Raw genomic sequence first — 21,788 nt, 5'->3', positions numbered from 1 at the left:
AAGTCTCAGTTGAAGCATGAATTAAAGGTCAAGGACAACAGACCTAAGGCAGACTTCTAAAATATCTTCTGAATAACAACTAACATATAAACATTCACTCTTCACAGAACATTAATGCATAGGTAGGTATTATATCTACGACTTAAGAAAAGGACAATGTTGAAATAAATGCTTGGGGTACAAAGCGAGATTCATTTTTCAGAATTAGGTCACTGAGAATTCTCTAGTGACACAGCTGCTGCAGGTAAAAAATCTCCCCTTTTCACAAAACTAGTTCAGAACAAAAGTGCTCATGTTGAAATGTCTCAAATTGAAAGCTTTAGAAGTATCATATAAACTTACGATTCAGGTAAATGAGGTGATGGTCAGACAAACACCAACCAAATAAGAAATACATGTACACCTTGCAATTATTTAATGCAAGGTATTTGATTTGATTATTTTGTGTTTTGAGCACTATATAGCACTGTTTTAAGGCTATTAAAAGGTGGCTAGTTTTTTTTGGTGGAACCGCAAGATCTTATTTCTTACTCGCCTCAGTGTTGAGTGGCTCATAATTACAGAAGCAACTATTTGGACACTGGGCCACAGAGGCCCCTATAATCCACCAAATATAATTGACCTATTGTTTATAGTTCCCGAGAAACAGACATAACCAAGAAAACTAAACATTGACCAATGAAACCATGACAATGATGTCAGTTAGATGAACCATGCAATACAGAGAAGAACTCACTACAATCTCTCTAAGCAATAAATAGTTGACCTACTGCTTCTAGAACCCATGAAAACTTGTAACATTGACCAATGAAGCATGAAAAAGGGGTCAGTCAGATACCTGCTAGACAGACAGGGGCAATCCAGCTATACATCCCCATTCAAATGCATTTATCGGCCAAAAAAAAGAGGGGGGTTCAATAGGAAGATCATACAAGAATTAAGCAAGAATATATCGGCTACCCTTCAAAAATAAAGGTTAGGCATTTTAAGGAAAGGACACAGAATATGCCCGAAACTGCTGGATGTATAGATTCTATAAGGTGAAGAAAGTGTCTGTTTCCATTTGATGCCGTTCATCAATCTGTTATCTCATTTTCTGGATTCATAGGGCAAAAGTAGTTTTAATTACCAAGTTCCATCTTTCAACTATCCTTCACAATAAAAACTTGTTTTCCAAAAAAAATACATATTGTAGACTCAAATCTTATTGTAAGAACGAAAAAAGTCAATTTAATTATTTATTATTCAGCGTGTCGACATGATCATGAGCATAAAATAACATAACAATGGCGATAATGATAAAATACAGCAACTTTTCCACAAAAAATGTTACTATTAAATCATCTCGTATCATGATCATTTCAGATACAATTGTAAAAGATTTTGTGAAAAGAGCTGCAGTGGACATAAAATGACTTCATATAACAATTCATGTAAATACATTAACAAATCTTAAGTGTATAAATAAAAATTATGGTTTCAAAATGTCACAACAGAACACATTAGAAAAAGATGGATGCTGTATAAATGCAAAATGAACATAGTGTTTACCAATGATAGAAAAGGATCAAATAAATTCTGTGAATTTATGGACAAATGGAAGTTTTAACGACCTTAACTGGCTATAGAGCCCTTGTACGGTTGGTGAATTTATGGGATGAAGTAACTAGAGCTATTTAATATCAAAATATTAAATTAGAAACAAGTTTCTGGATTATTAGTTTTTTAGGCTATTGAATATATGATTAGAAATTCAGCATAGCTAGAAAAATTTCTTCCATATTTTTCTATGAAATTTGGAATCATAATTTTCGACATATCTAATTCAGTAATCAAAAATTCATTTCAATTTTGTTGAAAAAGAAATTTACTTTGTATCTTTTATATTGGAAGGACTGATGTTCACAAGTTAGAAATCAGAATCAGATTATTAAAACTTTGTTCATGCTTTCCCACATCCAATCAATAAACTCTATATAGGTTTAATACACTTCTGTACCAAAAAGTTCATCATATATAAAATTGTTGATGTTTAGTTTGAAAACAAATAAAAATCAAGTATACAATCTGGTGTTCAAGTTTATCAGTCTAAAAGTGATGATATACACAAGATTCATAAAGACTGAACATTGTTTTTCAGCTGGTTAGTCTTAGTTTTATTAATTGATCACTTCCACAAACAGTACTTGTACATTTCAACATTGTTTCTTCTGCCAGTCTTTTTTCATACTGTGCTTCGGAACTTCTTGTAAAATTGAAATCTTCAAAGTGGCAAGCGAACCCTTCAACAATCATTCTTTCATTCATTCAATTGCAAGTTACATGTACACAATTGTTTATTTAGTCATCAAAGGTCTTCTTTTTTCCGGCATAACTTCCGACGCCACCCCTGCTACCTCTGAATCCTACAAAATCAAATAGTTCAATTATTTTACAAATTTATAACAATTCATAATACAAAATATTTGTTCTCAACCTCAATACTTCCAGAAAAAAGAAAACAATCTTGAACTATTTTACAAAAAATAAGAGAAGATAGGTCTCAAACAGGTTCAAAAAGTGAACATTCCTTTCAAACATTCACCATTTAGCTGCTGACAACATTTGAAGTCTCTCTTTGCTTCTTTGTTCTGAGAAAGTACTGAAAAATGTTTGTTGACATACATCAGCCATCTGTATCAAATACCGAGTATTATTCTGGGAAATTTGTAGATGAAAAAAGTTTTTAAAAAATCATCTTGAATATCCCATTCTTAATTATTATAAGTAATACTAACCTCCTCCACCTCCTCGTCCACCACGTCCTCGGTCTCCAAATCCACCCCTGCCTCCTCGTCCACCACCACCTCTACCTCCTCTAAATCCACCACCACGTCCACCTCTAAATCCGCCTCCACGTCCACCACCTCGTCTATCTCCGCCAGCTGAAAAACAAAGAATTGATAATATACTAAAATGTATGTTGCATATGAAAAATCAGCTTTAGCTTTATTGAGAGAAACTTATCTCTCCCAGCTTCTTTCCTACCACTCAGATACAATAAGTGTGAAACCAAATCTTTATTTACAACAAGTCTAAAAACATGCACATTTGAACAAAATTGAAGAATTCTTTCCATCACAATATATTTATTTTTCCCAACTGATTTCAGTCTTGTGACATAATTTTAGTTCCCAAGGGTTATATCATTTTCATTTACTGGTCCTGGATAAGATATGGGATACCAATACCTTACTAAATAGACATTAACAATGCAGCTTTGATTTCTAGTTTTACTTACCTCCTCTCTCACCAGCAAAGTCTACAAATATCTGTCTACCATCGATTTCCTTTCCTTTCATGGCATTGAATGCTGATTGGGCATCCTCTGCAGAATCAAAATCTACAAATCCAAACCTACAAAACAAAACATTGTTTTTTCAATCTTGTTATATTACACTTTGCTGTTACAGTACATGTGAAATCTGGGCGAATATATATACTGGCATTCATCAGGTAGTACACTTCATAGAGAAAATGATTTCAAGTTTACAGCTGATTAGAACATGTACCAATCTTCCATTTCAGGATAAAATTCTTTTTTACCAAAAAAACAAAAAAATGCCTTCTATTGTAGACGGGCCACAAAAAAATAGAGAACTTACCCTTTTGGTTTCTGAGTGTCTGGAAATTTTGCTATTCTTGCAGCAGTGGCGCCTGAGAAAGCATTTTTTAATCCATGTTCATCAGTATCGAAGGATAGATTCTTAACAAAGAGAACTTTAGACTTTCCAGCTTCTACAAAACAAATAAAAGGAAGTGTTAGTATGTTCAATTCTTGTCAGTTTATATTCAAATCATGAATTATAATTTTGCAAGGTGACCTTGTTTGTGTCCCAATGGGAAGTAAGTTGGCAAGATTTTATTCATAATGTTGAGTTGCACAAAACTTTAATTTGGCATTTAAATTAGAATGATTATATCATAGGGAACATGTGTACTAAGTTCCAAGTTGATTGGACTTCAACTTCATCAAAAACTACATTGACCATATCTACAGCAGGACGAACAGACGCACGTATAGACTAACAAACAGACCAGAAAACACAATGCTCCTCTACCATCGTAGGTGGGGCATAAAAATTCAACAAAGATGATAACCCCGACGCGTGTATAAAACTCATTTCAAAATCTGTTTAGCAAATTGTGATGCATTTCAAGTCAACATTGTAATGCAATATTAAAATCTTTCTTTACAAGGATCGCTGAATTTTTATTTCTGCACCAATTTAATATCAACCGCAGGGCGTAGCTTTATACGACCGCAGAGGTTGAACCCTGAACGGTTGGGGCAAGTATGGACACAACATTCAAGCTGGATTCCACTCTAAATTTGGATTGTGATTAAATAGTTGACACAGCATAGGTTTCTGACACAGAATGAATGTATTCAAATGAACTTAAAATTTTTGTTTTCTCTTAGAGCAATTCACTATGCTGTTGAATATTAATCCTCTCAAAAAAATGTTTGAAGAAATTTTCTTTTTATTTATGAAATTTCAAATGAGAAAAATTGAACCCAATTTTTTATTCACATCCCCCTTTCCCTTATTCCAAAACTAATTTCAATTAAAATATTCTAATGGAGTTTGCAACAATTACTACTCATTTAAATACATCATAAAATATTAAGATGTAAAAAAACTGCTTGTTATCACTGAATGGTAAAGATTATTTAAATTTACCAGTTGGTAGTAAAAAGTGAATATACATTGTATATTGTATTTAACAAAGATTTAAGTTGATTCTGGACAAAGAAAGATAACTCCAATTAAAAAAAATTCTTGCAGATATTTCTTGCTTACTATACTGGACAAAGAAAGATAACTCTTAATTAAAAAAAAATTTGCTATTTCACAATATTGTGAAATTAGATATTTCTTGCCATTGCACAATACTGTGCAATTGAAAAGACTTGCTATTGCACAATACTTAATATAATAATTTTAGATCCTGATTTGGACCAACTTGAAAACTGGGCCCATAATCAAAAATCTAAGTACATGTTTAGATTCAGCATATCAAAGAGGCCCAAGAATTTAATTTTTGTTAAAATCAAATTTAGTTTAATTTTGGACCCTTTGCACTTTAATTTAGACCAATTTTAAAACTGGGCCAAAAATTAAGAATCTACATACACAGTTAGATTTGGCATATCAAAGAACCCCAATTATTCAATTTTTGATGAAATCAAACAATGTTTAAATTTGGACCTCGATTTGGGCCAACTTGAAAACTGGGCCAATAATCAAAAATCTAAGTACATTTTTAGATTCAGCATATCAAAGAACCCCAAGGTTTCAATTTTTGTTAAAATCAAACTAAGTTTAATTTTGGACCCTTTGGACCTTAATGTAGACCAATTTGAAAACGGGACCAAAAATTAAGAATCTACATACACAGTTAGATTCGGCATATTAAAGAACCCCAATTATTCAATTTTGATGAAATCAAACAAAGTTTAATTTTGGACCCTTTGGGCCCCTTTTTCCTTAACTGTTGGGACCAAAACTCCCAAAATCAATACCAACCTTTCTTTTGTGGTCATAAACCTTGTGTCAAAATTTCATAGATTTCTAGTAACTTAACTAAAGTTATAGTGCGAAAACCAAGAAAATGCTTATTTGGGCCCTTTTTGGCCCCTAATTCCTAAAATGTTGGGACCAAAACTCCCAAAATCAATACCAGCCTTCCTTTTATGGTCAAACCTTGTGTTAAAATTTCATAGATTTCTATTCACTTTTACTAAAGTTAGAGTGCGAAAACTAAAAGTATTCGGACGACGACGACGACGCCAACGTGATAGCAATATACGACGAAAATTTTTTCAAAATTTGCGGTCGTATAAAAAGTTGGTTGTGCTGAAACAATTTTGTATATGCAAATATATATATTAAACTTGAAATGGAGTACTATTTTACACCTTTTTTTTTTCAGACAAATGCCTCGATGTTACATCAATGCTAATACCCTAGAAGTACAAAGAAAGTAAAAACTACTTCCATATGTACATCCTGGTATAAATCAGCCTCGTCATCTTGTGTCATCATTAAAAACAAGGTACTTCTTTTTCCACATCGTTTTAGTCAACAGCAATGTAAAGTAGACTGTAAAATGGTTTTTAGGACAATTGATCCACCCTTCATAGTTCTGATTTATTCTATAAGAAAACATGTAATTACCTCCTGAACTGCCACCAAAGTTTCCTCCAGCAGGACTTTGGAAGGTCTTCTTGCTTCCAGAATGATCCAAGTATAGTGCATTACCATCCAACTCTGATCCCTGCTTATCCTTGAGTGCAGACTCTACTTCAGATGGATCCTTGAAAACTATATAGGCAAACCTGTCAAAATAAATCAAAAGAACATGTAAGCCCCAAAAAGTAAAAATTTCAGTTAAAATAGTTTTAAAATTTAGAAACTTATATAATATATAATATATAAGCCAATTTATTTTGTATTAAGTGAATTTTAACAAATTTATTTGAAATGCAACGGTCATCAAAATGAAGACAAGAATAATTGTAGGTCGAAATTTTTTAATTCAAGTAAGTAACATCTAAATGATATTCAGCTTTGCTTCTACCTATATTGTGCAAATAAATACAAAAACATATAGTAAGACCTAAAACTTGCACATGCTTTCATATATTTAAGATAACCAGTTATATTTACCCTCTATGACTATCATCTGGTTTTCTTGGCAACCTAATTTCAACAGATTCAGGGAAAAATTCTTTCAGACTATCTTCAGTTGTGTCATCAGCTAGATTCTTCACAAACAATGTTGAGTCATCTTTTCCTCCACCAGTACTTTGTTTGGCTGGTGTGCTTGCATTATCCTTCTCCTTTTCAATTTTGGATTTAGCTTTTTCTACAACAAGTTCACTATCTCCGATTTTCTTTCCATGAAGTTTCAATGCCTTTTCTAGATCGTCATTATTTTCTAAATCAATGTATGCAAACCTTCAAGTAGAAACAAAATCATTGATAAACAAATTGCATATTGAAAATTATATTTCAGACTTGCATCTACAAAATGGCTCACTGACTGATGTTTTTCCAAAACGTATTTTTACATTTCATGGGAAGGGCACAGGTACATGTACTTTTCCATTCCTCCCCTCAGCATAAGTATAACTAGCCTCAGTCAAAAGGGTAGTCGTAATCTACATCTCTAATTCAGAGTGGTGCACGACATAAAATTCATCATTGGCATGTTACACTTACTTCAATTATTCTTGCAGAAAACTTAAGGTTAGAGATCAGGTCATCTTGACCTGCTTTAAAATAATGTCAATTGCGATTCAAATAAATTCAACATCATATTGCGATATTGGAATTGTTTATATACAAGGAACGCAGAGTTTAATTCAGCACAAATCCATCACCAAAAAGTTGTTGTGCTGTAACAATTTTAATACTTGTAAATAAATATTCTAATCACAAGTATTGAACTTGAAATGGAGTGCTATTTTTTCTTTTATTTTTCAGACAAATGCCTCGATGTTGCATCAGCGTTTGTACCATTTATATACGCAGGAAGTAAAAACTACTTCCATATGTACATCCTGGTAAAAATCAGCCTCGTCATCTTGTGTCATCATTAAAAAGGGTGCACACATGGTACTTTATCTAATTTAGCACTTATTGAATACTCCTGAAGCAGTTTTGTAAATTCAGTAACCAGTTGTGCTGATTAATAACAAATTGCAACCATGTCACAACTTTAAATGAAATGGGAATGATTGAGTGAAACAGTCAAATAATAGTAAATACTGTGAACACATTACTTCGTGGATATGAGGAATAAAACCTATCAAAAGGATACTTTTAAATTGAATACAATTGCCAAAATAAAAAAAAACTGGCAACTCTGGATTAAAATGCTCATTTGAAATATCAATTACATGCATATATAAACATAGGTTACTTTTTATTTATTTCTTTCAACTTGTAATTTGATAATTTTAACTGTCTGCAGATTTTACAACACATTGGAAAGATGATTATACACTATGAATACACGATTCAATTCTGATGTCCTAGATCGTATTTATCAGCAATCTTCAAAGCTTTCTCAGTCTTGCATATTAGACTTCACTGAATATCAGAAATCAGGGTTCAAAGTTTTAGTCATCATAGAAAGCATGTTTTATTCTACAGCTGCTATTCAAAAACCTTAATTTCATTTCTTTGGTTTAAAAACAGCAACATTTATTAAACGCCTTTTCACACAACACATATTTTATACAAATAGCCCATCTGCAGAATAGATTAAATCAATGTTACACGTATACAAATGCACAGCTTAATGCCATAATACGGGCAATTACAATTCAGATATTTTATTTATATAAAGAACAAAACCTTCAAACTATCTATAGGACAAGTTATAATGCATTTTAAATTTTTTTTCGAAACAAAGAAAATATTTGCCTTACTTTTTTTGTCAAAACATTTCATCTATTTCTAGAAACTACAGATCTATAATGCTACTCAGAATCCGGTAAAGTGAAATCATTAGAATCATATCAAAATTTCCTCATTGTAGCATACAAACTAAATTATATAGAATACTTTGTGAAGCAGCAATCATTTTAAGTGGTGTAGTGACAACAGCTTAGCAAACCTTACAATAATAGCTCGTCAAAAGCCAATATATGGGTATTGGTTCAGAAATGAAAATGAACTTATTCTGGAAAAAATTTACTCTTAAATTTGCAATATGGTTTAAAATTACGGGATTTGCTTTTAACTATTAAACTTTCTGCACCACTACAATTCTATTTTTTGAAATGATGCACATGTACTACTGTCTTGACCCAGACTGATATGATATTTAAAAAAATTGACAGAATCTTGAATGATAAAGTTTAATCCTTTCAGACAAATGCCTCGATGTTACATCAGCGTTTGCACCAATCATATACAAAGGAAGTAAAAACTACTTCCATATGTACATCCTGGTATAAATCAGCCTCGTCATCTTGTGTCATCACTAAGGTATATCAAATAATTAATTAACTTTTCAATTTTCAATGATTTGGTTGCTGAATACATTTTCTTTATTTCAAGGGGATACAATAAATACAAAGGATTCAATTTTAACTGGTGAAGTAGATTGCCCTCAATAAAATTCTTTATTCTTTAGATGAATATCGGCATCAAACCTGCATCGGATTTTCTTTCATGATCAAGAAATAGATAATGAAACAATTTTTCGTTCAATTTGCCAAGAACATGCGAGTGATATCCAAATTAACAATTAAAGTTTCTAACATTTTTGAGCCCAAATTTATTGTGAGAACTTGTATGACTATATTGAAGTTTATCAAGTGCTCCTCAGAATCCGGTAAAAATGAGATCATCCAATTTCTTGTCCTAGACTCTAGTCCAAAAAGGAATTTCATCACAGAAGCATTTGTATAATAAGACTGATCTAAAACTGAAATCCTTGAAATTAAAGTAACAAGACGTGTCCTTAGTAAATAGATGCCCTACTTGCACCAAGTCCATCATTTTTCTATGTTCAGTGGATTGTAAAATTGGGGTCAAAACTCATTTGGCATTAAAATTAGAAAGATCATATCATAGGGAACATGTGTACAAAGTTTAAAGTTGATTTGACTTCAACTTGATAAAAAAACTTGAACCTTAACATAATGCCAATAAATGTGGCATTAGAATGATTTAAAAATTGCTCCTTTCACCATTTTTTACCAAACATAATGAAAGGCCTTCGTTTCCTGTCAAATATAGGGATTTGTAAGAGTTATTATCAAGACTTAAATATCTAACTATAAAAAACGCTAGATTAAAATCTGGTCATCTTATAGTAATTCACAAGATGCACGGTTCAAATTCCTTATATTATGGGTAACCTAGCTTCAGACAAAAGGGTGATAGTCGTGATCAGTCATGAATTACATCAGCGTGGTGCACGACATACTGTCATCATCAGCTTTTAATTAGTAACCAACAATCTTTATAAAACAAACATTCTCCCAAATAACAACTACAATAGTCTGTTGATTCATATTTATACTTTTATAACAGAAGCAAATTTAATTTATAGTTTTCAACTTGATGGATTTTTTTTTTATAAAACAACCCTGTAAAAGACATTACTTTTTCATTTTAGAACTATGTTTTCATAACTTTAATTTCAGAAGTGGAAAAATGTTTGAATGTGTTTTATTTCTTTGAAAGTTAATTTCTACAAAGCTCACTGGATTTATTATTATTTTAGCAGTTTAGATTTATTTTTAGAGGAAGAAATTCATGTAATCTCAATCATATCGATAGTCTGTTCCACTTGCATCATTTCTTCCAAAATAATTGACAATTTTTTTAATCCAAGCCAAAATACCACAAAATAAACATTTTTCATTTTTGGTTAACCTATGTATATATGTATCAGTAATATTTCCCCGATCTCAGCAATGGTATTTAAATCGTCACAGACTCTCAGTAGCAGAACTGGTTAAAATTTTCATCATTGATCAAGAAAATTTGTGTAGGTTACTATTTCATTGCTACCTTCTTATCATTCCAAGCAATCAACATCAAATTAAATTTCTTTTACACCATTGATGGAATTTTATTTTTTACATGTTGGGACTAAAAATAAGCACTGTTAAACAAGCAAAATGAACACCCAATAACCCTTGTGTATTCTACAGATGGTAATTAGTGGATGAATACATTCAATTAAAGGAATTAATAAAAAGTTCACAAAAAACATTCATTTATACTGGTGCACTATCAGAATTAAAGTTGATTGGTTCAAATTCAATTGGAACTGGTAAACTGATGTACACGTCAGGCTCACAGTGATACAAATGTAACGCAGGACATTGGAGATATCTACCAGTAGAATTCTTATCTAAAAACCCTCCTATAATACGCAAAATGTCTGACCGATTCAATTATACTTATTCAGTACATGTTTGAATCTTTTTTGAAATGATGAGAATATCAACTAGATACAAAGTAATGTTCTCCAATCTCAGTAGTAGCAAATGAAATCGTCATAAACTATCAGTAGCAGAACTGGTTAAAGTTTATCATCATTGACTGGAGACATACTAGTTACCTCAACAAATATTTTTCTAAACCCAATTTCACAAAATTCTATAAAAAGCATCAATTGTCCCACATTACTGTTACAACTGTCAACTAAACATTAGACACTCCCACACCATGTCTCTACTTACTTCTTTTTCTCGGGTCTACGAACTTCTTTTACTTCTATCCCTTTCTTGGTGAAGATCTTTTCAACTTTATCAGCATCCATTTCTTTTGGAAGGTTTCCAACAAACATGGTAACTGTAATATAATGTAATTTCAAATAACTTAAATTCTACCATCTTGTATAAAGAATTCTTATTTCAACTAAAAACCAGATGCTCCGCAGGGTGTAGCTTTATACGACTGCAGAGGTTGAACCCTGAACGGTTGGGGCAAGTATGGACACAACATTCAAGCTGGATTCCGCTCTAAATTTGGATTGTGATTAAATAGTTGACACAGCATAGGTTTCTGACACAGAATGAATGTATTCAAATGAACTTAAAATTTTTGTTTTCTCTTAGAGCAATTCACTATGCTGTTGAATATTAATCCTCTCAAAAAAATGTTTGAAGAAATTTTCTTTTTATTTATGAAATTTTAAATGAGAAAAATTGAACCCAATTTTTTATTCACATCCCCCTTTCCCTTATTCCAAAACTAATTTCAATTAAAATATTCTAATGGAGTTTGCAACAATTACTACTCATTTAAATACATCATAAAATATTAAGATGTAAAAAAAACTGCTTGTTATCACTGAATGGTAAAGATTATTTAAATTTATCAGTTGGTAGTAAAAAGTGAATATACATTGTATATTGTATATAACAAAGATTTAAGTTGATTCTGGACAAAGAAAGATAACTCCAATTGAAAAACATTCTTGCAGATATTTCTTGCTTACTATACTGGACAAAGAAAGATAACTCTTAATTAAAAAAAAAAATGCTATTTCACAATATTGTGAAATTAGATATTTCTTGCCATTGCACAATACTGTGCAATTGAAAAGACTTGCTATTGCACAATACTTAATATAATAATTTTAGATCCTGATTTGGACCAACTTGAAAACTGGGCCCATAATCAGAAATCTAAGTACATGTTTAGATTCAGCATATCAAAGAGGCCCAAGAATTTAATTTTTGTTAAAATCAAACTTAGTTTAATTTTGGACCCTTTGCACTTTAATTTAGACCAATTTTAAAACTGGGCCAAAAATTAAGAATCTACATACACAGTTAGATTTGGCATATCAAAGAACCCCAATTACTCAATTTTTGATGAAATCAAACAATGTTTAATTTTGGACCTCGATTTAGGCCAACTTGAAAACTGGGCCAATAATCAAAAATCTAAGTACATTTTTAGATTCAGCATATCAAAGAACCCCAAGGTTTCAATTTTTGTTAAAATCAAACTAAGTTTAATTTTGGACCCTTTGGACCTTAATGTAGACCAATTTGAAAACGGGACCAAAAATTAAGAATCTACATACACAGTTAGATTCGGCATATAAAAGAACCCCAATTATTCAATATTGATGAAATCAAACAAAGTTTAATTTTGGACCCTTTGGGCCCCTTTTTCCTTAACTGTTGGGACCAAAACTCCCAAAATCAATACCAACCTTCCTTTTATAGTCATAAACCTTATGTTTAAATTTCATAGATTTCTATTTACTTATACTAACGCTATGGTGCGAAAACCCAAGAAAAATGCTTATTTGAGTCCCTTTTTGGCCCCGAATTCCTTAACTGTTGGGACCGAAACTCCCAAAATCAATACCAACCTTCCTTTTGTGGTCATAAACATTGTGTTTAAATTTCATTGATTTCTATTAACTTTAACTAAGTTATTGTGCGAAAACCAAGAATAATGCTTATTTGGGCCCTTTTTTGGCCCCCAATTCCTAAACTGTTGAAACCAAAACTCCCAAAATCAATCCCAACCTTTCTTTTGTTGTCATAAACCTTGTGTCAAAATTTCATAGATTTCTATTAACTTAAACTAAAGTTATAGTGCGAAAACCAAGAAAATGCTTATTTGGGCCCTTTTTGGCCCCCAATTCCTAAAATGTTGGGACCAAAACTCCCAAAATCAATACCAGCCTTCCTTTTATGGTCATAAACCTTGTGTTAAAATTTCATAGATTTCTATTCACTTTTACTAAAGTTAGAGTGCGAAAACTAAAAGTATTCGGACGACGACGACGCCAACGTGATAGCAATATACGACGAAATTTTTTTCAAAATTTGCGGTCGTATAAAAAATCCTACATTTTCATCAATTTTTTTTCTAGTTGGTACAATCAATCACCACAGTTGTAAAGTTTAAATATGATCCTGAAAATAGGATCAAACTTAAAAGCTGGTCGACCAGTCATATTTTCTTTCGAACAGACTATGGGCTTTGCTAATTGTTAAACTTAATGTCTGTCATATTGGTCTTTGGTGTATAGTTGTCTCATTGTCAATCATACCACATCATCTTTTTTACAAGTCCTTAATCTAGTAAATATTCAGGTCAGTTTATAACTAACCCTCATACCAGATACCAATGAACTTGCTATCAAGCATAAAAACTATATCAAACTTAATCTTAAAGTATGGCCTGAAATTTGAGGATGAAAAAAATGACCTATGAAATACATTTATATAAGAATAGCATATACCTGAAACATCAATTTAACAAATCCTTCAATATGAAGCAAAACACAACTTATTTAATTTTTAAGGAAAGGTAAAAATATTAACTAGATACAAAATAATGTTCTCCAATCTCAGTAGTAGCAAATGAAATCGTCATAAACTATCAGTAGCAGAACTGGTTAAAGTTTATCATCATTGACTGGAGACAATATTTTTTTATAAAATGAACTTTTCTTTTGTTTTGTTCATAACTTTTTATGGTCAGTTCGTTTTCTTGTTTGAATTGATTTAAATTTAACATTAGGGGACCTTTTAAAACTTAATTTCGTTTTAAACAATTAATGTATATAAATTTAATGTAATCATTCAGCTAAGCTTTGGGTGCTGTGATTTAGCAATAAAACATTCTCTTCTATTCTATTAAATTTCATCTGGGTTTTGCTCTTTTAGGAAGCTCTTTCAATGACCTATAGATGTTTTAACATACATCTTTAGTTACTTTAAACCACTGAAGCATGAAAATGTATTCAAAACTTGCCCTTTTCAATTCAAGTGATTATTTGATTGTAAAATGAGAAGTTGCCAGAATTAATGGCCAAAAATCCCCCATTTTAAAGAAAACAGGTATAAATGGGGACATAAAAAGTCTGGTAAACTCTCAATGTAGTGTCTTAAAATTATTACTTGTGTCACTATCATCAGTCTTTTGTTTCTTCGACTCCTTTTTGTTTTGTGCTTCCTTCTTCCTCTTTCCGTTTGTCACAGGTGTTTCTTCTGCATCTATAAAATGAAAATTTACCATGTCAAACATTGGCTGCATGAGAATAAAAGATACATAAATACTGCACAATACAGAAGAGGAAGCCCATTCCCAAGATTTTGTTGGCTTGCTTGCTTTGTTAGTTTGAATGAATGCTAAGCATTTTAATAAAGTGAAACATCAAAGTTAACTACCACTCAGCATTGTGTATATTAAGATCATACAGCAGTCCTAGACTCTAGTCCAAAAAGATTTCATCATTGTAGTAGTTACCTTGACATTCAACACTTCAAGCTCTTCTCAGTATTAAAATAAATATGGTATAATATACTACTGATTTCTGCAAAAGCACTCAAGTTGAAGTTGACATTTACCTTGTACTGTAGTATATTCCGAGTTGGAGGTGATATACATTACAAACCAATTCAATCTAGTAGAGCATTTTATATACAAGATTTAACATGGAAAACCAGTTCAATTAAATAAGTGCAAATTTTTCAAGGTACATGCGACGGAAAGCTTCAACAAAATTAAGAGAAATGCTATTACAGCATGTTGGAATTTAATATCAAAATAACAAATAAAACAGATTTTCTTGAAAAATTTTGAGCATTTCATTTTCTTACCAGAATCATCCTCACTTTCATCTTCATCATCATTTGATTCATCATCATCATCTTCATCTACTTCCATTTTAGTTTGTTTTCCTTTTTTGGGGGGAGCTTCTTCCTCATCTACAAAATTTATGAAATACAATAACAGCATTTTTAATATTTAAATCGTGTATTTTGTGGTTTACTCTTGAGTTCTTAATCTACGTGCAGAAGTTGTGGTCTACTCATTAATAAATTCATATATAGGATAGATACATATATTTGAAAAAAATCACAGAAAAATTGCTTCGATTTAAAATAATTTATTTACTTATCTCAGCTAGTTTTAAAAGTTCCTAATCTCAACCACCTGATATTCAGTCTGTTCAAAAAACAAAAGCATCCAGGTATAAAAATGGAAAATTTGGCTTTAGTTTGAGAGATCAGTATACTAACCAGAATCACTTTCATCTTCATCATCTTCCTTGTCATCTACAAGAAAACAAATACTATTTAAAACTATGAACCAAATCAATTGATACAAGTGTTCTATAAACAATTTTTCACTTTCTGCTTTTTACTTTATCATACCCCTATATTTCAAATATTAATAAATTAAATCAGTTACAAAGATTTAAAACAGAGTTGGATCATTTTAGAGATAGTTGCAATTCATCAACCAAAGCACGAGAGCTTCAATTGTAACTTTTAGATTTTCTCAATAATTCCTTTGGCTCACTATGGACAAGAAGCCATTCAAGGTCTGTATATCAGTTCAATGTGTAGTTAGTTTATTGAAGTTTACAGCAATCAACTACCCCAAATTCAAGCGACAAGAGCCCCAACAAAGTGGTAAAAGCCCTGCCCAGACATAGCTGTTTACAAACATTTAAAAGAATGGTATACAAACCGGAATCATCGTCGTCATCACTATCCTTGGCTGGGGCAGCTTTTCCTTTCTTTGCTTGTTTGGCTTGAGCCTTAGGAGCAGCCTTCTTTGGTGGTTCTTCATCTAATAAAAGTTTGATATTTAAGAACCAATTCTATAACATCCACAAGATTAATAATGTACTTGTACTTGCCAACAGTTTTACTTATCAAATTTATATTGTGGTTTAATAAAGTGTACTTATTATTTATCCAAAAATTATTAATATAAAATTCAAAGTTCAGAGTTCGCGAAAACTTCGTTTGACCCGTCGGTCATTGGACCGACAAAGCAAATTTATTTGTCAGTCCTACAAAATTTTTGCCAGTCCTAAAAAATCTGTCAATTTGATCCTAATATAAAATAATAACATATTTTATCCAAAAATATTTTATTATTATTTTCAGTTTTATTTTTCACAGCCACGGACAAATTAATAATGAAGGACACGTTCTGTTCTTCTGATTGTTCTTATAGTCATCTTAACTATCAATTTCATCAACTGAATCATTTTCTCAGTATTTGTTATCTCCATTTAAGATTTCAATCGCCAATTGTTTGCCAAGAACAAATTTAGCAGGACACGTGTAGATCGGCACTAAGTTTTCCATAGGTTTCAGCTTGTCTATAATAACAGGAATCCAGTACCGGAAATAACCTGCAGGTACATCTGAAGACCGATGTAAACACGTATTGGAATTAGTTGCGATACAACTAATTACCGATAAAAAGGGAACTATCATCAGGACCGGCACTAGGTTTCAAAATACTGGTCCGAGCCTCATTTTGGCGGTCAGGACCGACCATTTTCGCGAACTCTGAAAGTTATAGCATTCCACAGATCGCAAAAATACTTTCAACACATACACACAAAATCAAGCGTTTCCTTACAGAAGATGTTTCTGAAATCTATATTGAAGTGTTGCCCAAGAACATATCTTAATACAACATATTGCTGACATATTGTTTAATGTCAGTCATACAAGAAAATTATCCCTGCTAGATTATATCTTCATATCAACATTTAATACAAATAGATACTAAGCTTTTATATGAGCTTATAAACAAGACCCAAGTTTTAAGCCTACACCTTAAATGGGTTCTATATAACACTATAAATTCATGTTCGACAACATAACAAATTTGGATAAATAGTATTTTGAATTATTGAAATTGAACAGCTTTCCCATGTGCTGTGAGCAATACATAAATTTATTCAATCTCCTAAAAAAAAAATCATCACTGCTCTTATAACATCTCATGAAGCATTTTTTTTAATGAAATGTTTGAACAAATACAAACCAGGTTTAATTTCATCATTGTCTCCATCAGCTTTAGTTGGGTTGGCTACAGTATTGGAAGCAGCCATTTTAGATACTTCTAGTTAAATAAAATTTTATAACAATTTTAGGTTTCAACTTTCCTGATCACACGATTGTTTTGACGAATAAAGACCTGGAATTTAAGTTTAAGGGGGAAAATCCTTGACCAAATAAATTTCTTTTTAGATATTAAACTGGTTTTTTATATTTTTTTTATTTTTCTTGCTCCAAAACATTTTATTCATGGTTACCGGTAAACAATATATTGAAATTTTATGGGTTTGTTTTGAACCAAAACCACCCAATACTGATTTTATTTACACTTTTTTGCAAATTGGTCAAATTTTTTAAGCTTAGGGGACAGGACATCTCTTTAAATCAGTTATCTTTTTCAAGACTACATTTTAATCACTATGTCTTGTAACTACAAGTGACTTTGTCCAAATGTATTAATATATGAAACAAGACAATGGGCCAAAGTCAAGTCTCCTTACACTGAAAAGGAAAACCTATCCTGAACATTAACTACCTTACAATTCATGCAACCATTCATATTGTCTTGGTTTTTTAATCTTCAAATACCAAAAAGTGGGGTGCAATCTACCCAGCAGCCATGTTCTAGTACTTGTTCAAATTTCCTAAATCAACAGAAAAAGTGTTTGTATTTACCTGAATCATCATCATCGTCATCATCACTCTCTTCAGCAGGTGGTGGAGCAGCCTTGGCCTTCTTATTTTTCTGTGGTGCAACTTTTGTTACTGGTTCATCATCTTAAAAGAAAACGAGTGTTTACGATTGAACAAGTCAAAATTTTCATCACTCATTCAAATTGGCAACCCTGGAAAAAGCCTCGACTGGTTCACAAATCTGATTAACAAATATATGGCGATAACTTTATTTCCAGTTAGCAGCCATTTGTCGAGATCTTTTTGATGGACAACTTTGTACTCTGCTTTAAATTATACTTGATAATTATCAGCCTTAAGCCAAAAGTTTACACAACATTGCTTCCTAGTACAATACCATACAAATTTAATTTCACAAATGACCAGTGAAAAAAAATAGGTACCATTTTTCAAAGTAACGCTTATTGCTTAGCTTTAAGCAACCTTCTGTGTGGAATTGAAAGGTCTGTATATTTATTCAAATTTATTAAATTGATTCTATTGCATTATATTCCCCAAAGCCCTTTTTTATGTTATTTACCAAAAAGCTCAGTTAGTTCGCTTATTAAAACATCATCATCTCCTTATAGTGAAGTTCCTATATAGATGCATTTATTGGAAAGGAGTTCTCCCAAAAAAACTTGAAAGATTTTCTATTAATATTAGAAATATATTTGTCTCAAGAAGTCTTACCACTTTCGTCATCGCTTTCATCATCATCGTCTTCTTCAACTTCTACAGCTTTCCTTTTCTGAGGTGATGCTGCAGCTTTTTGTCCTCCCTTCTTTCCCTACAATATTGTAACACAACATTAAATAACAATCCTGAACACAATTAGTGAAGTATAACATATACAATGTACTTAATGGATTTACCTTCTTCAAATTTGTATACTAGTCTGGGTACAATTTTGTCACCATGATTTTTGTTTTAATATTTTAGTCATTTCATGTACAGTATTTCACATGTATCTATAGCAGATCTAATTTAATTTCGATTGCTATTTCTTAAAGAATTTTGAAGGTTCACATAAATTTTTCAGAAATGAGTTACCTTTATCGATTACCAATATATATAGTGTTGCAGCCACACTGGTAAATCCCTAAATAACCTTTCAATTTCAATTCATCGCATTTTAATATCAGTCTAACCTTGTGTTATACATGTACAATCCAAATTTCCATATATTTATAAACTGGATACATGCAAATGTTAAATACAAAATGTGGACAAAAGTTTAAACACGATATTATACCAAAAAATCCAACAAAATTCCACTGCAGGACTAGAAACAATAAAATGTTACGATTAAAAAACAAGTCTGTGTACATACATTTCTTCTACTTATTACTACCAGTTATTTGTTTAACAGTCTTTGTAAAACTTGCTTCACCTCATACAAGAGACAGTGTATCATGTGAAATTCCAGTCAACACTTGTTATTTTAAGATCAACAATATTTAAGTTTAACAGTATTTGAATCAATATAGACTATTCGAACACTACTTATAATTTTGATCTCGTGTTGTACAGGATTGACAAGTTTTACAGAGATTGTGCAAGACTAAAATCAACACACTAAATACTTACATGGTTTAACCATTAGTAAGTAAACTGGAAACAAGGTTTCCTTTTCATTATTCAATGCAAATGTCGCCACTTGCTTTTTATTCAACAAAGTGCCGTCTTGCAAGCACTTATTTAAGCAAATGTCGCCATTTGCTTGCATATATTTACAGCATCAACCTCATTCTGACGATGCCAGATAGGTTTGTATCATGTGCTATCCCTTGCAACAATGCTACATTTTCAGACGATGTCAGAAAATTATCACAGCCTGTGACGAGCGTGGTACCCTTTTTTTTTTTTTTTGCAACCGTTTCCAGAACCTGTCGCCAGGAAGTCTGGAATAAAAATGCTTTTTACCAACTTTGCCTTACATGCAAATTCCATCTCTTTCTTAACCTGTCGCCAGGAATACCTTTTTGTTCTAGCGTTTGTATCCTGTTGCCAGAATGCTTGCAACTACCTTGTCGCCAAGGTTACCAACCATTACTATTATAAATTATGTTGTTGCCGAAATTCATTAATTTTTTTGTTGCAATAAGATTGTTTTTTACATACTTTCACAAAATGATAATTAACAAAAAATTTATTTATAAAACCCCTTCACCATAAACGTATTGTCTATTAATTTTTTCAAGAAAAAAAGTTATTTGAATTGTAAAGATTGGATGAACTCGTTTTTCATTTTTTTCAAAATTATTTACCAAAAACTAAATTATGGAGTAATTTACATTCCCAATATCCATTAATCTATAATTAATTCAATATTTCAAACTTAATGTGGTTTTCCCCATTTGTTTCCCAATTGAATAATTTACTTAAAAAAATGTTTGTGTTATTTCAAAGTGAAAAGTTGCTCATTAAAGACTTGACATTTCTTCTTGACAAAAATGGTGAAACAAACTTCCTTTTCAGACGAAACTTTTCAGAAGACATTTACTTAGTAGTTAAATCAGAAAGAATTAACATTTCTTGCAGTTTACACTAAACTATGTCTATAAATTAGTTTTCTTCATAAAAATAGATTAAATTTAAATATAATTTTTAGTTCTTTCTACAAAAAAAAAAAAAAAAAAAAAAAACAATGCGGTCCATAAATGGCATACATTTCCCCAACAAGAATTTCATTTTTATTATAAAATGTTCCATCTTAGCTGCGAAACCGTTGCTGTTATTCCTACTAAAATGCTTGCTAAGATTTAAATAATTTGCAATTGTTAATATTTTTTACATTGTACTTTCGGCAGTTCAGATTTCAGAAATCAATTAAAATTAATATACAGAAAAATTAAAACGACGAGAAAAATAATTTTAACCCCAATTACATTTTATCTAGAATATCTGAAATGATTCAGCTACTAAACTCAATTTGTAAATTAAGTTGCCAGACATAAATAATAATTTATACTGCACCACGTGCTCAGCTCGCACATCTCATTATTTCACCATAATTTCATTTAAATCTATTAAATATAAAAATCTATGAAGCTCTTCGTAGTTCTAAACATATTTAAACAACTGTAACTCTTTACTTTCTTTCCCTTGGTTTCTTTTGGAGGCATGATGTCAAGTTTGAAATGCTCTGAAAAATACACGTCCACCACACACACGCTTGATCAGTAAAAAGAAAGACCATGTGGTCGTCGTTATTTTCGAAGAATAAAATTTTAAATGTTATATTGTAATTTTTTAGACCAGTTTAACAGGAAATTATTATCTTTAATTTTATATTTAAATAAAAAATATATTAAAATTGACAAAGAAACAAAAAAAAATTGACTAAAAACCCGATTATACGAAACTACAACAGACCTTTCGCTTAGGGTAGTTTCGGACTAGGACAAATTCGCCCCCAAAAAAAAATTCTTTTTAAAAGATTTTCGTTTTGGATTAAAGATTAAAAACTAGCTTAGACTAGCAGAGAGGTTAAAGCAAAACTTGAAAATTCACAACTTGAGCAGAAATGTAGCAAGTTGAAGACGTATGATATGTTACAGTGAATATGTATAATCAGTGATAATTTTCCGGCAGGACTCGAATTATGTAGAATCACTGGCTAGTTTAGGTATTATATATAATCACTAAAATTTTCAGGGATTATTTATAATCACTAGAAAAAACGTCAGGGATTCTACATTATAATTGAAATGAAGAAATAGCTTTATTTATAAAGAAGATGAATAAAATT

General features: G+C 31.3%; 1 protein-coding gene across 2 annotated transcripts; it reads right to left on the bottom strand.

The window, feature by feature from the left end:
• Nucleotides 1-1,225: 1,225 nt before the first annotated feature.
• On the bottom strand, nt 1,226-21,247 carry LOC134725766 (nucleolin-like). 2 transcript variants are annotated; one of them, XM_063589899.1, is made up of 14 exons: nt 21,133-21,247; nt 18,728-18,824; nt 18,038-18,139; nt 16,029-16,130; nt 15,575-15,610; nt 15,152-15,259; nt 14,450-14,545; nt 11,258-11,369; nt 6,714-7,004; nt 6,222-6,382; nt 3,645-3,777; nt 3,281-3,396; nt 2,778-2,924; nt 1,226-2,405 (listed from the first exon to the last, which is right to left on the bottom strand). In XM_063589899.1, exons 1-14 carry the CDS (start codon nt 21,160-21,162, stop codon nt 2,341-2,343), a joined length of 1,596 nt encoding a protein of 531 aa, XP_063445969.1. In that variant the 5' UTR covers nt 21,163-21,247; the 3' UTR covers nt 1,226-2,340. The 2 variants fall into 2 exon arrangements, with proteins under 2 accessions (XP_063445969.1, XP_063445970.1); XM_063589900.1 differs by lacking the exons at nt 18,038-18,139; nt 18,728-18,824; nt 21,133-21,247 and adding an exon at nt 17,349-17,430.
• Nucleotides 21,248-21,788: the final 541 nt, after the last annotated feature.

Source organism: Mytilus trossulus, chromosome 7 (genome assembly GCF_036588685.1).
Source record: "Mytilus trossulus isolate FHL-02 chromosome 7, PNRI_Mtr1.1.1.hap1, whole genome shotgun sequence".
Lineage (NCBI taxonomy): Eukaryota > Metazoa > Mollusca > Bivalvia > Mytilida > Mytilidae > Mytilus > Mytilus trossulus.
This window is presented reverse-complemented; position numbering and strand designations above follow the sequence as displayed.